At 41.2% G+C, this 21,005-nt stretch overlaps 1 protein-coding gene across 13 annotated transcripts in view; it reads left to right on the top strand.

Annotated features, from left to right (window-relative positions):
* MAP3K9 (mitogen-activated protein kinase kinase kinase 9) overlaps positions 1-20,539 on the top strand; it is a 68,575-nt gene extending 48,036 nt beyond the window's left edge. Inside the window, exons 11-14 of one of the 13 annotated variants that reach the window (XR_011726026.1) lie at positions 298-635; positions 5,099-5,219; positions 11,566-13,454; positions 19,417-20,539. Coding sequence is in view for 3 of the 13 variants with exons in the window: in XM_071744522.1 (XP_071600623.1) it covers positions 298-779 (482 nt within the window). In the remaining 10 variants the exon portion in view is untranslated. Of the gene's footprint in view, positions 1-297; positions 10,928-11,565; positions 13,455-19,416 lie in introns of those variants that run through there. The other 12 variants (XR_011726023.1, XR_011726028.1, XR_011726027.1 and 9 more) reach the window with 12 other exon arrangements.
* Positions 20,540-21,005: the final 466 nt, after the last annotated feature.

Below are 21,005 nucleotides of genomic sequence, written 5' to 3'. Positions count from 1 at the left end.
GTCTGAAAATTGAAGAAAGCAAATGAGAGATTGAAGAAAACTCGCTGCTTGTACTTGGTCAGTGCAACAGGTGTTTTGAAGGTGTTGAGAACATTGTAGGGGTTAAGGAACTAGTTACTCATTTCAGATTGATGCAATCTTGAAGATAAATATGGAGTTTGTTCGTTCTGAACAGAAGCTTTCTGCTTTGGAAATGCTTTCACAGTGCACATGTAATGAGCTAAGACCTGTTGGAACCATTTAACAGTGCCATCTAACATCTTTCCCTCTTCCCCTGTCTTCTCTCTTTTGGATTAGGTGTATTAAAAACACCGAGTCCAAGTAGAGATCCCAGCGAGGTCCCTCGCCTGCCAGACCCCAACCTTGTTTTTCCTCCGACCCCGAGACGTTGGAATGCACAGCAGGACCCCACCCTGGAAAGACCCAAGACATTGGAATTCCTGCCCCGGCCACGTCCTGCAGCCAGTAGGCAGCGACTTGATCCCTGGTGGTTTGTGTCACCCAGCAACACCAAGGGTGAATCTTCTGCAAACAGTTCGAGTACTGATACTCCAAGCAATCTGGACTCTTGTTTTGCCAGTAGCAGCAGCACTGTAGAAGAGAGACCTGCACTGCCTGCACTGCTTCCTTTCCAGGTGGGTCTTCCTGTAGAGGAGAGGACACTATTGGACATAGATGCTGAGGGGCAGAGCCAGGACAGCACCATTCCGCTATGCAGAAGTGAACTTGACACACAAAAAGCTGCAGCATATGAACTCAAGCAAGAATTCTGGTCTTAGTATGAAACCCACTGGGGACGCTGAGCCCCTCTAAATTCAATTCTCCTTTTTGCACTGAGAATGCACTTTGAAGACAGATGAGATGGAGGGATGCTACAGAGATCATATGGTGCTGCCTCTGCTGAAGATACGTTGTTCAACTGCCTGATTTTTGTCTGCAGTTGGATGTAGTTTGGTAACTCAGAGCTGCTGACTTTTGCTGTGGGGTTTTTCTGTAGTCTTCCCTGCCCTGTTATTGCAGTTTGAATCTGCAATCAGATAAAATTATCATATCAAAGTCTTTGTTACTGACCTTGTAGGATTTGGCACTTGCAGTAAAGTATATTGGTATCTATCCTGGTATTAATCAGTATTTTCAAAATTCAAATATTACACTACAGGAAACACCAGTGTTTGGTGCTTTCCCAAGACATCTAGGACAGAAACAAGTAAATACCTAGAGACTATGTCCTCTGAAATGTGTTCAGATCATTAAGCAGGCCTGGGAATTATGGTACTCCCACTGAAGAAGCAGAAGTAGCTGTCTTAGACTTGCTCATCCTCCTTTGCTCAAGTGAATAGTTCAAGGTGGAACAGACTGCAGAGGAAGGGCTTGGTATCTCCACTGATAAAGGTCTTTGAGAACAGGCTGTTGGGAACAAGTAGATGTAGTTGATCTTGGCTTCAGGGCAGGTTGGATGGACTTCAGTGATCTTTTGAGGTCCCTCTCAGCCCTGTCTTTCTTGGACCCTCTGCTTTCAAAAACCTGAAGGCTTATGGTATGGCTGTTTTCTCTAGTTTGCTTTTTTTGTTCCAGATTTTGATTCCATCTCCTTCCTTTTCCCACCCCCTGTGTACCAGGCTCATGGTCAAGCTGCCACAGCTTTGGAAAGGGGCTCTGCAGGAACTCTTTATTTAAAGTTGTGTTGGCTTGCAGAAGTTACGTATACCCTCACTCTTTTTCTTCCTGTTTTTCTTCCTTTCTTAAGCTTTTTAGGAGTGGCTGTTGAAACCCAGGACTGTTCTTACACACACTGTTTAAGGCTCTTTTGAAATGGAGGCTTTGTGTAAACAGGAATCAGAACATCTGGATTCTTTTTTTATGTTGTCACTGACTCACTGTGTGACCTTGGGCAAATAATGTAACCTCTGTGCCTGAAATTCCCCATCTGTAAATAATAGGGATAATACCTACCTCACAGGGGGAGGGGGTTGGGACAGGTGTAATAGGTAGAAAGTCCTTTTGAGATCTCTGAGTGTAAGGCACTCTAGACATGTAAAACATTATTCTTGTTCAAGTATGTAAAAATTCCTAACTCTGGAGCAAGAACAGACCCCTGTTTTGAAGGAGAAGTCACACAAATGGAGTGTGCCTATGCTTACACTTTTCTGTATGGTCTGCAGGTGTGCCTGTGCCTCTGCAGATGTATCTTACTGGCTTTAAGGAGAGCTTCACCCTTCCCCAGTTTTGGCATTATAAATAAGGGATGTGGCCTTGGTGTGAGTGTAATAGCATAGTCTGCTTTAAAGCAGGGTATGCAGTATATTTAACTCTTTTTGTAGAGAACTGTGCTCATTTTGGTAATCTACTGACCATTTGGGTGCAAATAACTGGTTTGGGAGTGCTGCCAATGCAGTGTACAACCTGTTAGGGCAGCCCAATCCTGTTGTGAAGGCCCTGTAGCTGAATACTTTGCAGCTGTCAGCACAGAGAACCTGTGTGTCCAGATGTTTGTAACCTAATGATAAAACCCAGCATATGTGAGGAAGTACTGTGCTTAGGGTTTTTTAATTCTGTTTGAGGGCTAATGGTTTTGTGTTGACAGTAGTCAAGGGCACTGTTTTTTTTTTTTCCAAGCAATTACAGTGTGGTTTCATGTAGAAGGGTCACACATTTCTTGTTTATCACATTCCATGGAACACATTTAATGGCAGAATTACTTTTTGCTGGCCTCCCTGCTGAATGCTGCAGAGCTAGCCTTAATGATGCTACACTAGCTGCTGAAGCTGAATAGACTGTTGACTGTGTAGGGAAGGTATTCTAGTTTGAGGCTTTTTTGTAATTTTTATTTTAAAAAGAAAAATTGCATTTCTGACCTTTTGTTAAATGTAGACCTTTAATGATTTCTTTAGCATTCATTCTTTTGCTTTACATGTCTGAAAGCTCAGTTTGTGATCCCAAGACTGAAAACCAGACAAAACCCACCCAAATGGATGGTTAATTTTGATAGTGCTATAGAAAAAAAAAAACTCAAGGAAGGACCAATCAGAGGCTGTATTGAGGGACTTAAAATACAGGAAATTAAACGCATCTCTTTTTCATAGTCTCCCTTACCAGTTCAAAAACTCTGAAACAAAACTGGATCAGCTGTTCCAAAATGTAATGCTTTTTATCCAAAAAGTGCCATTACAAATGTCATAGGAAGCATATGCTCTGCAAAGACATCCTGTGGAATTTGAAAAGAAAAATATTAATTTACTTGTATGGAATGGAAGGTTACCTTTCTAGGTCAAATTGTTTAAGCTTAGTCCTCTAAACTTTCTGATGGCTGGCTTATTGTGTTCACCAGGTGAACCCTAAGGTTTCTGCCAAGTTGTCAGCTGTAAAACCAGGTTGCTCTGTCATCTTTTTTGCTTGAGGATGAATTATCAAAACCCCCTCCCCCTTCTCTTCCTTTTAGATAACCACTTGGCAGAGGTGCTGTGTAGCTGACCTATTAGAAGTATTTTTCTCCAAAAACCATGTTCCCTAACACCAAACGGACATTGGTACATCAAAGGAGCTGGGTAGGACAGGTGACAAGGAGTCAGGATCCAAATCAGGGTTTCCAACTTAGATATTCTCTGTTTCCAACTTAGATGTTGTCTATTGCAAAGAGACAGAAACACTAGGTAGAAGTATAATGTTTGGCTTTTTTTTTTTTTTTTTTTTTTTTTTTAATACTTAGATGCAATCATTTTCATCGAATTTAGCATGTGAAATAAAATTAGGTACTCATTAAGCATCAACTCATAACTGTCCTCCAGCTGGGAGCCCTGTGGCTAACCTGAGGTATCAGGCAAGAGGAATCTGTTGTAGAACCCAAGCTATTGGCTTTAGCAGGTGCTGGGGTATTCCCTGGCAGGCAGAGGTGGCTCTCAAGGCAAACAAGTGTCAGGTGTTTTACCTTATGCATCCCAAAACTTCTGGAACTGGTATCCTGAGGCCCAGAGGCAATACACATTTAAGCTAGCTCTTAACCTCTCCCTATATCTCTCTCTCCCACCCTGGCTTGATTTTCTGCCTTTCTTAATCTGTTGCTTTCTTTTCTTCCCAGTTGAGGGAGGTGCTCCAGATTTCCATAGGAGTGCTTCACAGTAGTTCCCTGGATATTGAGAATATGAGCCCATCAGCAAATCTTCTACTTGTTACCAGTATTCCCATTTATCAGGGAGTCAAAACTTTCAGATATTACTGGTTGACATACCTTTCTAACAGTCTTCTTGAGGAAGATGGTGAAAAACTTGCTATAAAAATGTAAAATTTCTTGTTTCCTAAAGATCTGAAAAAGTTACTTTTTTATATTTTTTTCCCCCGAGAAAATGAGAAAAAGATAACATGAGAGCACAAAATCACTCAGCAGTCTGAAACACAAAGACAAAAGAATGGAGTAAAATGTGTTACAGTAATTACAGGGCCCCCAAAAGAGGAAATGACAATTTGTTTAACTGATAGCAGTAGCAGTAAGATTGTTGCTGAGAGAACTATTTCTGGTCTGGACATTTTTTTTTCTTTTAAATAGTTGTTATATCACTAATTTATGTAACTGATGTGCTGATTTAGGAAATAGAAAAAAAAAAAAGTTCAGCTCTTCAAAAAATGCTTTCTTGTAGCCTAATTCATTTTTCCTGTAAAATTGGGAGAAAACCACAGACATAGCAACCAGTGCAAAAATGACATTTTTTGATAAATTTCTACTGGTTTCACAAAAATTGAATGCGGGACTGGTAGAGAGAGGAAAATCTTCATGTCAAAACTAAGGTGATATTAAGTTGTTTTTTTTCCTAATACTGCTGCTTCCTATGGACTGCACCATGGTCTGTTTTGCCAGCAAGCAGGTCTAACCCTTCCCATTCTCTTCAGAGGTGCAAGTGTAACTTTTTGTAGGTTTTTTCCTTCACCTTACTATTAAAGTGGGTTGATACTCAACATAGGGCAGTGAACCTTGGAGGAAATATTTTGTTAGAAAACGATTACAAAAAGAATGAGTATTTTCAAAGTGTATGTTTCGTTATTGATGTGGAAAGACCTGTTCTGGTTTGGCATGCTTTTATGATAAAGTATTTTTCTGTACCTCTAGGAATGGGAGCATTTGCCTTCCTCTTCATAGCATGCTGTTATCTTAAGACTTTATGGACAATACTGCATAGAGATGTTACTGCGATTTGTCAGGAAACCGGATACCTCTCATTCTGTTGAAGGTGAGGCAGTAATGGTCAAGTAAAGAAAGATGTTTGCCATTTGGAGAATTCTGTTTAATAGAAAATGACAAAAAACCTCTCTCATTTTGAGTCACCTTTCTATCTTGAGCTTAACTTTTATTTGAAACTTAATTCATCTCTGTAGGATGACTATGAGAGCTGGAGTCCCATTAGATGTATGGAGCTCAGATACTGTATCCCAAAATTCACTGGTAGCCTGTTGCTTTGTAAGTAATTTTAAGTTAATATTAACAGCTTTGTTTCTTTTGTGTTGGTTTGGTTTTAATTTTCTTATTGGAAGAAGTGCTTATTGTTATCTAACCTTTTCCATGCATTTTTTGAAATATTCCTGAGATCTACTTACCAGCTCTGTGACAAATAAGGAGACTTATATCTTGCACAATGGTACAGGCTCTCCTTTGGCTTCACTTTTTTCAATGTGAAACAAAGATGCCTGTATTTGGAAATGAAGATTTCTGTTCCTTATCCTCTTGCTGCAGAACAGTTTCTTAGCTTCATTATTTATAAATCACTTAAGGCTGTATTTTGGGTAAAAATGGACATTAAGAAGGGATAGGCATGTGTTAAAATGTATTTGCCAGCAGGCAATAAATACAGCATATATGTGCAAAGAAAACCAAAGCATACTCATGCTGTCACAGAGGATAACTTTCAGACTTTGTAAACCTTTGATTGATCATATAATTAAGATAGCTTTAGGAAGGAATGCCTTCCTATGTTTTTGTGTTAAGTTTCATATTGTAAGATTAAAATATGGTTGTTTGCACAGCCAGGGGTTACTGTAAAGGACCTTTAGTCAAGCTTACATTTTTTTTCTTTTTTTTGTCTCCAATCTAGTTTGTGGTTTAGATTTTCCTTGTGGTTAACAAGAAAGTCTTAAGAAGTTAGGTTTATTGTTTTCTCAGCCCTACCTTCTCAGCTTTGCTGGCCAATATAGAAATGCATTTATGTCTTATTCTGCTGCTCCCTCTATTGAATGCGCTAGTAGAAAATCACATACTGCAGTTAAAATTTGCATTTCCTTTTGTTTTTTCTCATGCTCAGCTTTTTTAAGCAGCCTTGTCATTGGTCAGAGATGAAGATAGCTTCAGAAATGGCCTACATCAGCTTTATTTCTGTATGTTAAAAATAGTCACTCCCAGGCTTAGCGTGTGTGTTTTGATTCAAATTTCCCCATTGGTGACCAGGAAGTGGGTCTGATAGAGCTACCAGCATTATTCTTGCTCCTCTCTGGCAAGGATCTTCCTTTTTCTTGCAACTGGAAGGTCTTCAGCATTTCATCAGTGTGTATACCAGAAACATATTTCATCTCCTTCTGTACAAGAGTGAAAAATCCTTTTGTTTTTGATTCAAAATGACCAGGACCGTGATTTTCATTCTGAGGATGGCTTCTTGGGCTGTTTGGATTTTGGGGTTTGTTTGTTCATTTTTTAAGTATGTGAAATAGGTTTTATGTGCATCCTGTGTTCCTAGGTGCCTTCCATCTCCTATGCCTCCTTGCTAGGGCCTGAGATTGTTTCCTGGAGGGAACTCCTGGCTGTAGCTTTCAGTACCATAGTGTACTTCATCACACATCGAGTTAAATACCAGCACAGTAAACATTTCATGTCCTTCCCTTTATTGATGTGCACACACTTCTGTGGAAGGAAGTGTGCTGTCACCAGCTCTCCTTATCTCTTGATGGGATTTCTGCCCCTAGTCCATTTAATTGGTTATTAATTCTTGTTACTGTAGTACTTGGCGGCCTAAGACAAAAACCAATATGTTTTAAGTGTGATTTAACTAAAGTATTTCCAAGCTAGAAGCATAAAACAACTGGAAGAAGTGAAATCAGAGGTTGGCAGGAAATAGTGAATATAAAAGGGTGAAGTTTTACTTGTAATGTAACAAAACAGAAGGGATACTACCTGCTTTGTAATCTCTTGCCATCATAGGTAAATGGGGTCCTAAAAAAGACTGAGGAATGTGTAATTACTTCATTTCTGGTTGGTTTGATTTATTTTATTCTGAGCTACCTCATTTGTAGAGATGGACTGGAAAGAAAGCATAGGTTTTGGTAAGAATTGCTCTAGCTAGGCAGTTGAGGCTGAAATGGTGGAAGGACAGAGGCAGACACTTGTATTTGGCTCTTTGATACAGAAATTCCTGATGGAAAAGTAAAACCAGCAATTCATTTTTATAGGTTAAGGTTGTACTCACCTTTACTATGTATGTCTCCAAAATAGACTAAAATGACAAGGCAGGGCATTTTTCTTAATAGCTTCCAAACTGTGGAAGAACCGATTGTCCACAGACCAAAAGGTGGTAATTTAATATTGATTACTGCTTTGAAGGCTGTGAAGGTCTGGCTTTTTGTGAAAACAGATTTTTTTTTAAAAAAAAATCATCTTGTGTACTTTTCAAGTGGACCACACACAATTCTGATTTTTCCCCTGTATTTGCAGTATTGTTTTCCTAATTTACCAGATCCTAATACAGTCCTTCTTGTATCTGAATACTAATCATGTGCAGACAGCCCAGTATAGCTAATATTAAAGAATCATGACACTTTTTTTAGTGTGTGGTGTAGTGTATTTATAAGCTCAGCTTGAAATGGGCTACACTGAGGCCTGTAGCTGATGGGTTAGATGGATGCAGATAGAAAAAGGGGGCTTAGAACAAATCTGCAGGAAGAGTGCCAGCATTCTATTTGCTTAAAAGAATTTATTTGAAAAATAATCATGAAGGGTGAGGGGGGGGGGGAAAAAGTCCATTATTCAGAAATACTTTTCTAGTATCTTGTCCATGCTTAAATTTTAGCTTCCAGTCTAGCTAGTGATATCCTTCATTGTGTTCAAAGGTTACTGGCTGAAACTCCCAACATAAGAGGAGAATAATCAATTTTGTATATGCTGTTTTAGAGTGACTGGCACTTTCTCCGTGTTGTACCTTGATTTTAGTATTTTCTCAAGAACAGATGTTAGTTTGGATAATGCTGAGCTCCTGGTGTGGGAGAGAGAAATATAGGTCTGAGAAAAAAATAAACATTGTTCTAGCCATGTTCTGATATTTTGTCTCTTGCTGTCTTAGCAGCAGAGCTTTTAATGGAGCAGGAAGATCATGCTGGTGTTTTCCCAAGCTTCACTAATAAGAATGCTCTTAACAGCAGATTTCAGCATTTTAAAAGATCCAGTTCTGTGGGAATGCTTGTACTTGGTTTCTCCTCGTTGAGTCTCAGAGCAGACCTATCCTCTGATAAGTTTGGCATAGCTCACCTACTCACTGACCTGCTTGGGTTTATCTACACTTGATGCAGAACTGAGCTGCTTTTTTGGGTTCTTCTGGAGTTTATGGACATGGCTGCTTCTCAACTTAAGTAAGATGTTTTCTTCTAGGCCCAGTCTGTGTCACCTTTAACTGATTGCCAGGTATTCATAGTTAGCATGTTCTATCTTGCATTCTTCAGTGATCAGCTTTTAATATCAACAGGGTTAGCATTTGTAGCTGAATAGGGCACCTAATACCTCTGAGCTGACTTTTCACACTGCATCTCAAGCAGATCCTACTGCATCAGTTCTGACACTTCTCTGTTTTCAATCTAACATTCAGAAATCCCAGTCTATAAAGAATAAAGCCACACACACACCAAAAAAAAAAAAAAAAAAAAAAAAAAGCAAAGAGAAGAAAGATACAAGTGTTTGCCATTTGAATAGCTGAACTTGTCCAGTGGTCTTTGCAGAGAGTAAAATCCATTCTTGTGCAACAATAAGTCTTTGGGGTACAGCTAAATTCAAACATACCTAGGCGCACTTAAAGTCAGTATGCCCCTGATATTTGGCAGTTTCTTATTAAGAAACCATATTAAAGCTAAGAAAATCTAATAATAAAAGTTCATATTTATGGTAATTGATTTTTAAGTTGAAAAGAGAGGGCTCTTCATCACATCCTTAAACATCACTGAAGTCAGTGGACTGCATCTGGGGGTCAAAATGCACAAGACCTCAGTTCAGCAAAGCTCTTTTAGTCTTAACTAAAGGGGGCTGTCCTGTAGAGACAAATGGTGAAGGACCAGGCTCTGTACTTTGATTGTCAGAGGAAAGAGTCACTTTGCCTGAGGAAAGAATTCTTTCTCTAGGTAAATGCTGATTTGATTGCCGACTCTTGTGGCCTTTCATGACTGCACATGCCATGCCTATTTGACTTCTAATTCTTACCATAAGCAGGGTAAGCTTTAAGAATGTGTTCTGACACAGGAGTGAAGAGCAGTGATATCTGCATTAGCAGCTGGGTAGCTATAAAGGGGGCAGTAAGTGGTGTGTGTGGGTTGTATGTGTCAGTTTAACCTGAGGCCATTTCTCAGGTGTTTTTTCTTATTTAAAAAATGCATCCCTCCAGGCTGGTGGACAGGCTTGACAAGCTCAGCAGTGATCAATTTCATCCACTGTTAGTAGAGATCTTTGGTTCTTGTCTGTCAGCTGTTGGCACAGCACTTTGTGCTGGTGTATATGATTTCTTTATCATATATTCAGGACAGGCTGGAAACACCTATGATGTTTTGCCTGACTGAAGTTGAGAGGCTTATACAGAGTTGGCAAGGCAACAGTGGTGGAAAAATCAGGGAAAATACCTGTGCTTTTAACAATGTTTCTTCTGTGGCTTTGAGAGTCCCAAGAATTTCTCAGCCAGAGAATGTATTTCCTCTCTTTTTATAAGCTACTTCTTTCTTTTGCCTTATTAATTGTGGATCTGCTCCTGCTTCTATTTAAAGCCAGATGCAAAAACCAGTGACCTGACTTTCCTAGGTACAATGTTGTAAATCTGAAGAAGGAGGTGATAGATCACTCCAGTCTAAGATCATGCCCCCATGTGTTCTTTTGAGATAAGGGGGTAGTTCCTGCTTGTGTTAAAATCACTGTGTGGAGGGTGTTGGATACTTCATAAGGAGCTCCAAAGTCTGCAGGACTGGGATTCATCTTACAACTTGGGTATTTCAGTCTGGTTTTGGAGACCTCTGTATGTCTTCTGTTCGTGGTGTTAAAAAGTCTGTTGCTATGGAAGTAGCACCTGAAGGTGTGTAGAGCCCGAAGAACCTGCAATGAAGCAATTACTTTATCAAATGGCAATGTACCCCAGAGTTGAGTAAAATAATGGAGGCCACAAAGTTTTTCTTGTTTGTGTGATGAAATGTTGTCAAATTCAGTGATTTGTTGGAGCCTTCCTTTAACTTCTGTACAGCAGTAAGCTTAGAGGAAAAGAAGATTGCATTATTTTTTAAAAAAGCTTTATTTGTGACCTGGACTTGTTGCCTCTGACCTTCTTGGGCTTAAATAGTTAAATTATATTAATGTCCAGTTTGTTTCACTGTAGGTAACACATCAACTGAATACTCTTGTGCATAATCTACTGTATCTTTCCTCTGTTCTGTGTCAATGTATTCTGTGTATTTGGATTACAGTTCTTTTTTTGTATTAAATTATTTTATGTTATAGAACAATATTTAAGCAAAGCAAAGAGCTGATGGAAGTTGTTGGCGTTTGGGGATTTCTTTTCTCTTTGCTCTTTTTTTGGATGTACTGTAAATTGTAAACCAAGGATGCCAAGCAGGCTTGGTTCAATGGCTAAAATTATTGTATTACAGTGTAATGCTGATCTAGGCCTTGTCTCAACACTAGAGCACACAGACTTGAATAAAACTGTTATAAAAGTGATTGTCTTTAGGCCTTGAGTTCTTGGTTTTGTGCTTCAAATAACTGTGAGCCGGTATTTAGAATAGCAGTGGCATTACCTTGCTCTGAGGAATTCAGAATTTTTCCCAGTGTCACAAGAAGTTTATTCTTCTTTGTTAGGCATCTTAGTCCTGATCAGTTACTCCAGCTCTGGTTACTCCACAGGATTCCTGAAATCTGTTTTTGCAAAACCCCAGACAGCTTGTTATCAGTCTTGGCACACAGCACCTGTCTGCTAACCCCCTTCTGGCTTTTCTCTGAATCAGGGTAATTAATTGCGTACCATTTTTACTAAAGTTAGTATTTCTGTTCTGTTAGCTTAAGACTTTTCTACTCATTATTTAGTACCCCAGTCAGAATGGGAATCAGAATGCCTGCATCTGGAGATAATGCAGTGACACGTTTTGTGCATGATGATATTTAACAGATGGTTGAGATACACTTTTGATGCTGTGTCTTTGTCCCTGCCACATCATTCAGTGAGACACAGGATCTTTCCAAGCTGTCTTTCATCTGTTGTCAGTGTGAAAGCCAGAACAATGTGGTTTTGGTTCTAAGGTTGTGTTGGGCCTTTGCTTTTCTCTGCCATCAAACCATTATTTCACATTTCTCTGTTTTAGGAAATGTAGCTGCACTGATGACAGACTATGCACTACAGGAACTCGGGTTTTATAATTTGCCTTGATAAGAGATTTTTCTCTAATGTGGGTTAATGGCAGAAATTGCCTTTTCACCTGTTTTAACAAAAGGTGTCTTGCAATGTTTTTATTTCTGCTGCTTCTGCCCAAATCCTGACTGCATCACACGAAACAAATATTTCTACCTTCTATAGTGTTTTGCCCTAAAAAAATTCAGATTTCCTAGCTGAATTTACTCACCTCTGACAGCCCCAAGGTTACCATAATGTTCAAGCTGGCCTCATCAGGAAGGAAAATCTACATGCATCATGACAGATAAAATTCAGCCTCTGCAGAAAGTGGCAGGAACACAAAGCACTGGGGCAGAACATAAAAGTAAACGTAGAAGTTTTCTAAGCAGGGGAATCTAACCACTGCTAGCAGAGAGGAAGGATCCTAAAGGGATTCAGCAGGGATGCAGAATTAAAACACCAGCAGATGCTTTAGGTTGAGTGACTTTAGTTTTCATTGATGTGTAGGCAAGGACTGGGCATAAAAATTATACAGTGCAAATCTTATGTATTTAGCTGGAAATAATGCTCAAGTGAGGAAGTCATCATGTGTTACTTTATATTCCTCAGGTGGAATGTGCTGAAATAGTACATGTAAGTAGAGCTCTGAAAACCCATTGCAATACTTAGGTGAAACTTCTAGTAGCCTTCAAAGGCTAAGCAGATTGAGAAAGAAGGCAGGCTTTCCCATGCAGCTGCAGCTCATATGATAAATTAATCTGCTGTTTCTAGGGAAATTTTTATATGCTTGGCCCTTCTTACATGGAAGTAAAGGGAGAGGCTGTCCTGCTAAAGCTGGGCTTAACAAGGACCTAATTAACTGTAGCATGAAAAATTTGCAGATATATTGGTATCAGACTCAAGCAGACTAGGCTTTGGAAAAAATGGTAGAATGAACATGGCAACAACAATCAGAGTATCTTAACAAGCTTTGTCTTTGTGCCTGGACACAACTCCTACTGATTTACTTTGGCAGGGAAAGAGGAAACAATTGTGATTTAAGGATAAGCAAAGCTCTGGGGCTTTCAAGTAGTCTTCAACATGTTTTGTGGCTCTTTACTGCTTAATCTGAAATCTTATTAGATGGCATGTGATTTACTTTCTGTTAAGTCCTTATTAATTTAACAAAGAACAAATCCAAGTGGAATGAAAATAGGCAGGATCAACTGATAGCACTCCAGCTCAAAGTAGAACAAAACCATAATTGTATTGCTAAATATAACAAAAGCCAGTACACTGCCTGCAAAATTTGCTTTGAAATTTATTCTCTCAAAATCATGCTTTAGCCTCTTAACTTTAATGATAAAACACAGGTTTGAATATTTTAAAAAATGGTGTTACCTGTCACAGATGGCAGCCAGTATTAAAGAACCAGCTCTGATGGATGTGAATGTCTTACTCCATTGTGTTCTCCAGTGGGACCCAGAGCCATCAGGGAACTTGTATTTTTGATTTCTGTCATTTTTCATTTTGATGATCTTCTTGCAGTTGTATCTGGCTCTTTAGTTTCTTCTACTAATACTTCCAGATATTGAAGGATCCAGTCAGAGGTAAGGTCTCCTAAGGTGATGTTTTAAAGGGAGAATTGTTCTTGAAATGCTTTATTATGACCATGAGTGACTGGAGAAGCTGGAGAAAAAAGTACTTGCCTCTGTTGCCACGCCATCCTCTCCTCATGGTGAAGTAACTGCTCTCCTCTTAACTTGTTGCAGCACTGGTGGAGGAGAGTCCACTTCTCTACTCTGCTGGAGTAGAAAAGCAAGCCAACTGAAAACTCATCTGCTCATTGTGATTCTGAAGCCAGAGAAAGGAGGTTTCCAAGTAAGACCAAACCTAGTGTTTTCGACACCTTGTCTGGTGTCAAAGAGAGGTAGGATTTGCGTCCCTCTGTTTTTATGGGTGGACAGGGCAGTGACTACAGTGACCAGAAGCAAGTACAGCAGCAAAAGCAGGTGCCTCAGCTCTTGGCCCCAGACAGACTGAGAATTTTGTCTACAGGCCCAGTTCTCTCACTGCATCTTCTTCCAAACAAGCAAATGTCAGTGGTGTCTGGGCAGGAACAGCCTTTCTGGCAGGCTATGTAGCACAGCTGTAATTTCTGCTACTTCTGCATTTGTTATTTCTGGAGTGGTTTCAGGACTATAGTCAACACTGAAAGGATTTTAAATTCAGTCCTGTCCAAGGCAAAACAAAATTCCCTCCTTAGGTTGTACCAGTAATGTTAAATCATGAGCAAAGCTTCAGATGTACATATATAGCCTTATTAATTAAAAAAAAAAATTCTAGTCACCTAATACAACTATACAACTATAGTCACACAAGTGCAGGTTTTCTGAAGAGCCTGTCTGTGCCATTGCTGCTGGTGACAATTATTTTTGGTGGTATCAAGGTTATATCTTTAAGATTTTTGTTTATGTACTTAATATATATTTGTATATAATATTATATTATTAGCATACAAGTTAATATAATTTGTATATGTAATTAGTATATACTTATATAATAATTGTGTCTCTCTGAGCTGTACATAAGCCCAAGTAGCCAAACCTGCAGAAGTTACAGAGGCTGTTTGCTATCAGGAGGGCAGACACCTATTCAATGGCAAATCCATTAGAGTTCATAATTATTTGGATTTGTGTTTATCTAGTTCTATAGTTCACCATTGTAATCAAGTGCAGTTACAGGAAGAGAGGAGGTCCAGGATTTAGGAGCTGTCACTGCTGACAGGGTTTATAGAACCTCAGCTTTTGCCAAGTGTTGTGGAAACAGCAGCTCCTGCAGCCTTGGTGCTTGGTATCTCCAGTACAAACAGCTGAGATTCAAAACTGTTCTCGCTGGCTTTCTCCTCCTCTGTGCAGTTTTCCATCTTTATAATCCAAGCTTTCTTTAATCAGAAAGCTTTCTCTGGAACAGTCTGTCATAATTGTGGTTGCCAACTGATTTCTCACCAGCATGCAGTTTTGATATTAGGGCCATGCTGTTCTTGCAGCTCTTCTAGGTTAGCCTGAAGTATTTTTTGCTTCACAAGGGTTGTGAGGTAGGGCTACCACTTTTTTCCTCCCTGATTATATGCATACCTTTGAGCAGTGCTATTTCAAGCAGTGTCCATCATTCTTAGTCTGCCTGGAGGCACAAATGAGGAAGAATCAGCACTGTTCATTCTTAATCCTGAAATGGCATCACAACAATTTAGTCTTAAGGGTTCCTCAACTGAAACGGCCATCACAAAATCTTTCCAATCTAACTAGTCATGGAATGGATTTCTAAAAAAAATGTTGTGATGTTGGGTAGTGCAAAACAAAGTGTCTGGAGAGCCTGGGAATTTGCTGTAATAACCTGCTTCTTACAGAAGTCCCTTCTGGACTTATATCTACACAGTCTTGAGGATGTAAGTGCTATCTAATATCTTTATAGAGCAACAGGGCTCTCAGCACTAGGGAGGGCCAAGCAGCAGCTGCCATGGGAGCCCTTTAACACCAATAGTGTTAAGTATTGCATGAACAGCTGGTAAGTATGCTGGAAAAGGTTTTCTTTTCCTCATCTAAGCCATGCAGTGGTTGGGGAACAGTTGGCAAGCTTGCATAGACGCTTTCTAGAATAAGAGTAGAGCTTTGGGACCATATGTCTAAGAAAACTGGAGATTCTGACCAACTCTGTGTAACTCCTGTTTTGTCTCATCCAACAGAAGAGTCCCATCAGGGCTCTATGGTGTGTCTGAACTGCCTCATTTTGATGCAACTTGGGCTCCATCTCAGACTAGCAGCATTAACCTTGTGTCAGAACCTTTGTCAACTTACTCTTCTCCAAAGGTGTGTTGTGGTGGTGCCTGTATACTAAATAAACCCAGATGAGAGCAAAGCATGCTGGTCAGCAACATCCCCATCAACCTCTCTTTTGTGGCTGAAGCACTATGCAAGACATCACTTTTCAGGTGCCATACACCTGGTCCTAGAACTCATACCAATGTATTCTTTGTCAAAGAGTCTGCTTCAGTTTGTGAGTATTGACTGCTGAGGTCCACCACAGGAAAGCAGACTGAAGCTGGGAGATCTTAGAGCTGGCTGAGAGCTTGGATTCATCTCCCCGATGTTTCCTCCATGGTTCATTTCACCCCTCCTTTAACTGCTTTTAGAATGGGAATGTTTATTACACAAATACTTCTCAGCATGTGAGCACATTACCAAGTTTGCAAGCAGTGCAGAGCCTTCACTGAATGCACACCTTTATGTTCTCTCTGTGTGCTCTTGCTTGTGTCTGAGATAGCATGTGTGTGGGTATGGTGTTTTTGCTGCATGGGTTGGACTCCCATGATGCCAATGTTAGCCAGAGTTTGACCCTATGGCATCAACCTCCCCTCTGTGTGTCTGGAGCTCTCTACCCTGACCTCAGCTCTAATCAGGAAAACAATAAACCAGGAAATTACCCTGAAGCCCACACCTGGGTCCATTTGGGTGTGCAGAGGGCACCTAGCCACAGGCCCATCAGAAATGTATAAATTATTCTTGGCATTCTGTGTTAGTCTGACAAGGACTAACAAATCAAAGACCTATCCCTTAAAGAGCTCATTCACCCTCACTTACAGGTGAGTCCCTGCCTTTGGCTTTTAATACACCTCGGTGACTGTACCACATATTTGTTCTGTTATAGGAAGGACCAAGTATTCATCTAGGGCCTGGCATCAGGCTGGAGCTTGAGGCAAATGTATTCAATTTAAAGGGACAGGCAAAATACATGGATTTGAACATGCAAGGTGTACAGGATCCTTCACCAGCTGTGCTAAAACATGGATTAATTTTATCCTCACGACATGCTGGGAAAGTGTCAACACTTGATCTCTCTAAAAGTAGCCATACAGCCTAGTGAATTTTCTTCCATTCTAGAAGGAAGGGCTTTGGCAAACACAGTGCTGCTGCAGCTGGGAACAGTGCTTAAAATAACACCCAGGCTCGGGCTCAGATTGGTAGCCTCTGGCAGCTGCACTGTGGATTGCCAGGAAGAAACTGTTTGCATCCTCAGACTGCAGGAGATGTCCCTTCTGGTGCAGAAATGTTATTAATTTCTAAATGGTTTGTGCCATGCCAGCCTGGTAAGGAGGTGGATTTACTGTAAAAAAAAAAAAACAACAAACCAGCAAGTTTGTGCTGTTGTGAGGCTGGATGACTCCAGCTGTGATACTCTTTGTCCTGTTTAAGAACCTGAAGGACAAAATTTGCTGCAATGACTGTTTCTTTTCAACACTTTAATGCCCAAGAAAAATTACCACATCTGTGTCTCAGTGCTAAGCTGTGTCATTGGCAGGCCAAAAATAAAGCAGTTGCTTTTATTGCATGAGCAATGAAAATGTGGCAAAGAAGCCTTGTTTAGACAGGTTTAATTTGCTTCAGGTCATGTGGCAACCAGCAGCCACTCTTAGCCACTCTTAGCCACTCATGCCACTCTGTTCAAGGCTTGCTGTATACCTGAAGGATGTTTGGTCCAGGTGTTACTAATGGGGCATTATGCAAAGCTGCTCCCAGCCCAGCCATCTGATTGCTTGGTAAGCTTTTGGTAACCCACGGACTTTCAGTTTTGCATCTGTCCCAGGGCTGAAAGCTCCTTATCTCCTGGAGTGTGCCACAGCTCTAAAGAGCATCAGAAAGTGGATGTGAACACTGTAGTCCCATCTTGCATAATTTTTCTGGAGCTTGTATTGGAACATCCCGGGAGCATGTGTGTATTGTCTTTTTCCTATTTCTATTTTTAATTATATTTCTTGCCCCAGTCCCCCATCTTTCAGAGCACTCAGCCTTTGTTTAAAAATAGATGAAGGGTTTCTTACATGATTATCAGCCAGGAAGCAGTCTCTGATGTGGCTCACTTGGTGCCAGCTCAGTGCAGATGAAAGGGAAGTGGGAAGAACCACACTAGCAGGTGACAAGTCCCAAGGGGCCCCAGTGGTGTCACAACTCCCTTTCCATCCAACAACACCCCTTGTCACTTGTCCCAGGAGGTTGGAGGCAGGGTAGGGCTGTTCCCAGGGTGTTGGGCAGGACATGAGTCTCACAGCAGATCTGGGCAGTCCACTGAACCTAACCCTGGACATAGCACAGGGTGAGGGAGCAGCCTGGGCTCTTCCAAGGGTCACACAGCTGCACACAGAAAGATAAGGGCTGGGGCCAGGAGCGAGACCTCAACATGCCTGTGTCCCTGATGTCTGTGACTGATAGAGAGACTTGCTGATGGTTTTCCTGTCTGGATCCACATGCCTTTTTTTCAGCTGAAAGATAAAAGAGCTTCCCAGGATAGAAAAGGAACCATCCAGTGCTTCCATCTGTGTTCTGCAGTGGGCTCCACAGAGAAGAGACAATCATAGAATCATAGAAAGTTAGGGCTTGGAAGGAACCTTGAAAGATCATAAAGTCCAACCCCCCCTGTCAGAGTAGGGTCACCCACAGCAGGTGACACAGGAATGTATCAGGTGGGTTTTGAACGTCTCCAGGGAAGGAGAGTCCACAACCTCCCTGGGCAGCCTGTGCCAGTGCTCTGTCACCCTCACAGTGAAAAAATTTTTCCAAATATTTATATGAAACTGCCTGTGTTCCACTTTATAACCACTGGCCCTTGTCCTGTTGTTGGTCACCCCTGAGAAAAGCTTTACTCTGTCCTCCTGGCACTCACCCCTTACGTATTTATAAACGTTGATGAGGTCACCCCTCATTCTTCTCCAAGCTAAAGAGACTGCTCTCTCAGTCTTTCCTCAGAAGGGAAAAGTTCCACTCCCTTCATCATCTTGGTAAATGCCATCAAAGGTTTGTGGGAGGCATCAGAGGGGCTCTGGCCTCTGTCACCTGGGCAGACTGGGGAGCTGTGGGTGGGCAGGGAGCATGTGTGTGCTTAGTCTCTGCACCTTGCTGCCTTCTTACCAGCTGGCCTGCAGCTTGTACTGAAACTGCATTTTCACCAAGGATTTGAATTTTACAGTAGGCATTTGGTGACTTGTCAGCATGTATTCTTCTGCCTCTGCAGAGCTGAACACTGCTGGCTTTCTGTGTTCTCTGTACTTGCATCCAAAGCAGTCTCACACAGAAATCAAGAGTCAGACAAAAGGATGCTTGAGCATCCCTATCTAGTGATTGGGCACCATGAAACCCTATGTCCCATTGGTAATTCTGGGAGTGATGAGCTCCTCACATGCTCCTTATATTCCCTTCCTGTCCTCTTGCTGCCATGCACAGCCATTCCTTTTCCTGATGACCACTCAGCCTTCTCAGGCACGTTTCCAGGGCCTCATCTGTTAGCTCTTAGTTGTGCAGTTTATGGGGCCGTGCCTTTTTCTGTATTGTTGAGTGGATCAGACACTATTTGGGGTAGACCACATTTATTTCCCACTGAGATAATTTTTTGTATTTATAGACACCAATCACAGACTGTTAACTAGGTATAAAATAATCAAGGTGAGCAGTTGACCATGACAGAACTGAGCTTTACTCTTGCAGCTTATTACAATTGACTAGGTAATGGCTTTTCAGATTTATTTCTTCTGTTTATCAAGGCTCAGCCTTTTGTCAGTTTTGTCCCAGGCACAGGCTAAGGCAGTGAGCATCATGATTCAAATGCAAGATTATGTGCTTCCAGCTCCCCACAATGTATTCCTGGTCTCTCTGGTTTCTGTAGGTTGTTCAGTGGTGAAATGACCTTGGAGAGCTGTGAATTGTGTTTTGGCTACCCTTACACATCAATGTAACCTCAGAAGGTGGTTAAAGCCATAACACATCTCAAAACCAAGAACTTTTGTGTTCTCTAGATTCAAGGAGGGACCCAGATAAGTGCAGACCGCTGAAGTAAGTTGTGTTCCTCCAAGGAAGGGAACTGCATGCACACATCTCCAAGAGGATGGCAGCTCTGACTCAACTTGTGGTCTCGGGTGCAGGAGATGGTGGAGACAAAGCAAAGTCCTGTGCTGAAGCATGAGAGAGAACTGGCAGATGCTGCAGGCTGAGAGATGGAAGCAAAGCAACCTGACAGTAAGGATGGGAAACCATGGCAGTGCCCTGCTGGGACCTCCTTTCCAGACGTGTGGCCTGGGGATCAGGAACACTTGGCAACGACACAGAGTAATTGTGGGGCAAACATTTCTCCAGGCTTATTTCCTGAGGAAAATGATCATCATCTTGCCATCTTTCCTGTTAGAATTGCTTTCCTAACACCCACTACAGATGTCTCTGGCTGCAATCAAAATGAGTGTACATAATAACCAAAAAGGAGGAAAAACTCATAACAAGAAAACTATGAGGAGGCTGGGAGAAGAAAATGGGTAGAATTGCCATTTTGGGATGAAAATGTGATTGATGGACATAGGAAGTGAAGATTGACTTGTGTGTGTGTGTGCACTTAAAATAGCACCTTAAATTTAGGATCTTTGCAAACACTGTTTAATATTAAAAAAAAAAAGAATCTTTCCCAAGGTGCAAGGTCTAAGCAGGCCTGAAAGTAGAGCCTGGGAGTCCTGCCTCTTAATTCTATTTTCTGGCCACAGCTCTGTTCTTCAATTTTTTACAAGTGTTTTTCACTTCAGGTATACATTAGCTTGCTCTCTTGGACAATTATATTCAATTGTTAGCAAGGACAGTGGTATTAAAACAGAATGGCTGGATATCCCTAGAGGCCCAGGGGGAAGCACAGGATGCTCCAGTAAGAGCAGCACTACCAGGAAAGTGGTAAATGCTGTAGCTAGGTTCTGAGTAATGTAGCACAAGAACCAGCCTTTTAATGGCCTGTTAAGAAGAAAAAATGACATACAGAAGTTGAGGCTATCTTGGGGTTTTAATAATTGTTTCCTAAGAAAATGTTGCATTCTACCCAGAGGACGGGTCAAACCTTTTGTTGTGAGTTTTGTGAGCTTTAGCTAATAAAAGGGAAGTTACTGACAGGTGTGTGAGTGCAGAGTGATAAAACATTTCTCTTGGTCAAACCTGAAAATATCCAGCAAGTGTCAACATCCCTCAGTGGTGCTGTGTGTTACGTGGAGCATCTCCGAGCTGGAGCAGTGGGTTCCCTTATGCATGCCACCAGAGATTATCTCTGTGCAGTGTTTATTGTCCTCACAACCCATGTTAGGGGTGGCAGGCTTCGCTTGTTCTTTGTTTTGTTCTTTGGAGAAATGCATTTGTCCTCCTGAGTCCACCAAACCTAGGGATTCAGGTGGGTGCTGGCAATTTGTGGCAGATGGTGGTTATCTGCCCCACAGTCTGGTGGGCAGGGTGAGCCATCTCTAACATTGGTCAGTCTTGAGGGGACCCAAATTATTCTGTGATCAGAGCTGTGGGGTCTGCTTCTTCTAGTTTTAACTGTGGGTGCTAATGCTGTTTAACCCTTGTTCTCACACATTCAAGT

The sequence above is a fragment of the Heliangelus exortis genome, chromosome 5 (genome assembly GCF_036169615.1).
Source record: "Heliangelus exortis chromosome 5, bHelExo1.hap1, whole genome shotgun sequence".
Lineage (NCBI taxonomy): Eukaryota > Metazoa > Chordata > Aves > Apodiformes > Trochilidae > Heliangelus > Heliangelus exortis.
The sequence above is the reverse complement of the archived record's forward strand: the minus strand, read 5'-3'. Positions and strand labels throughout refer to the sequence as shown.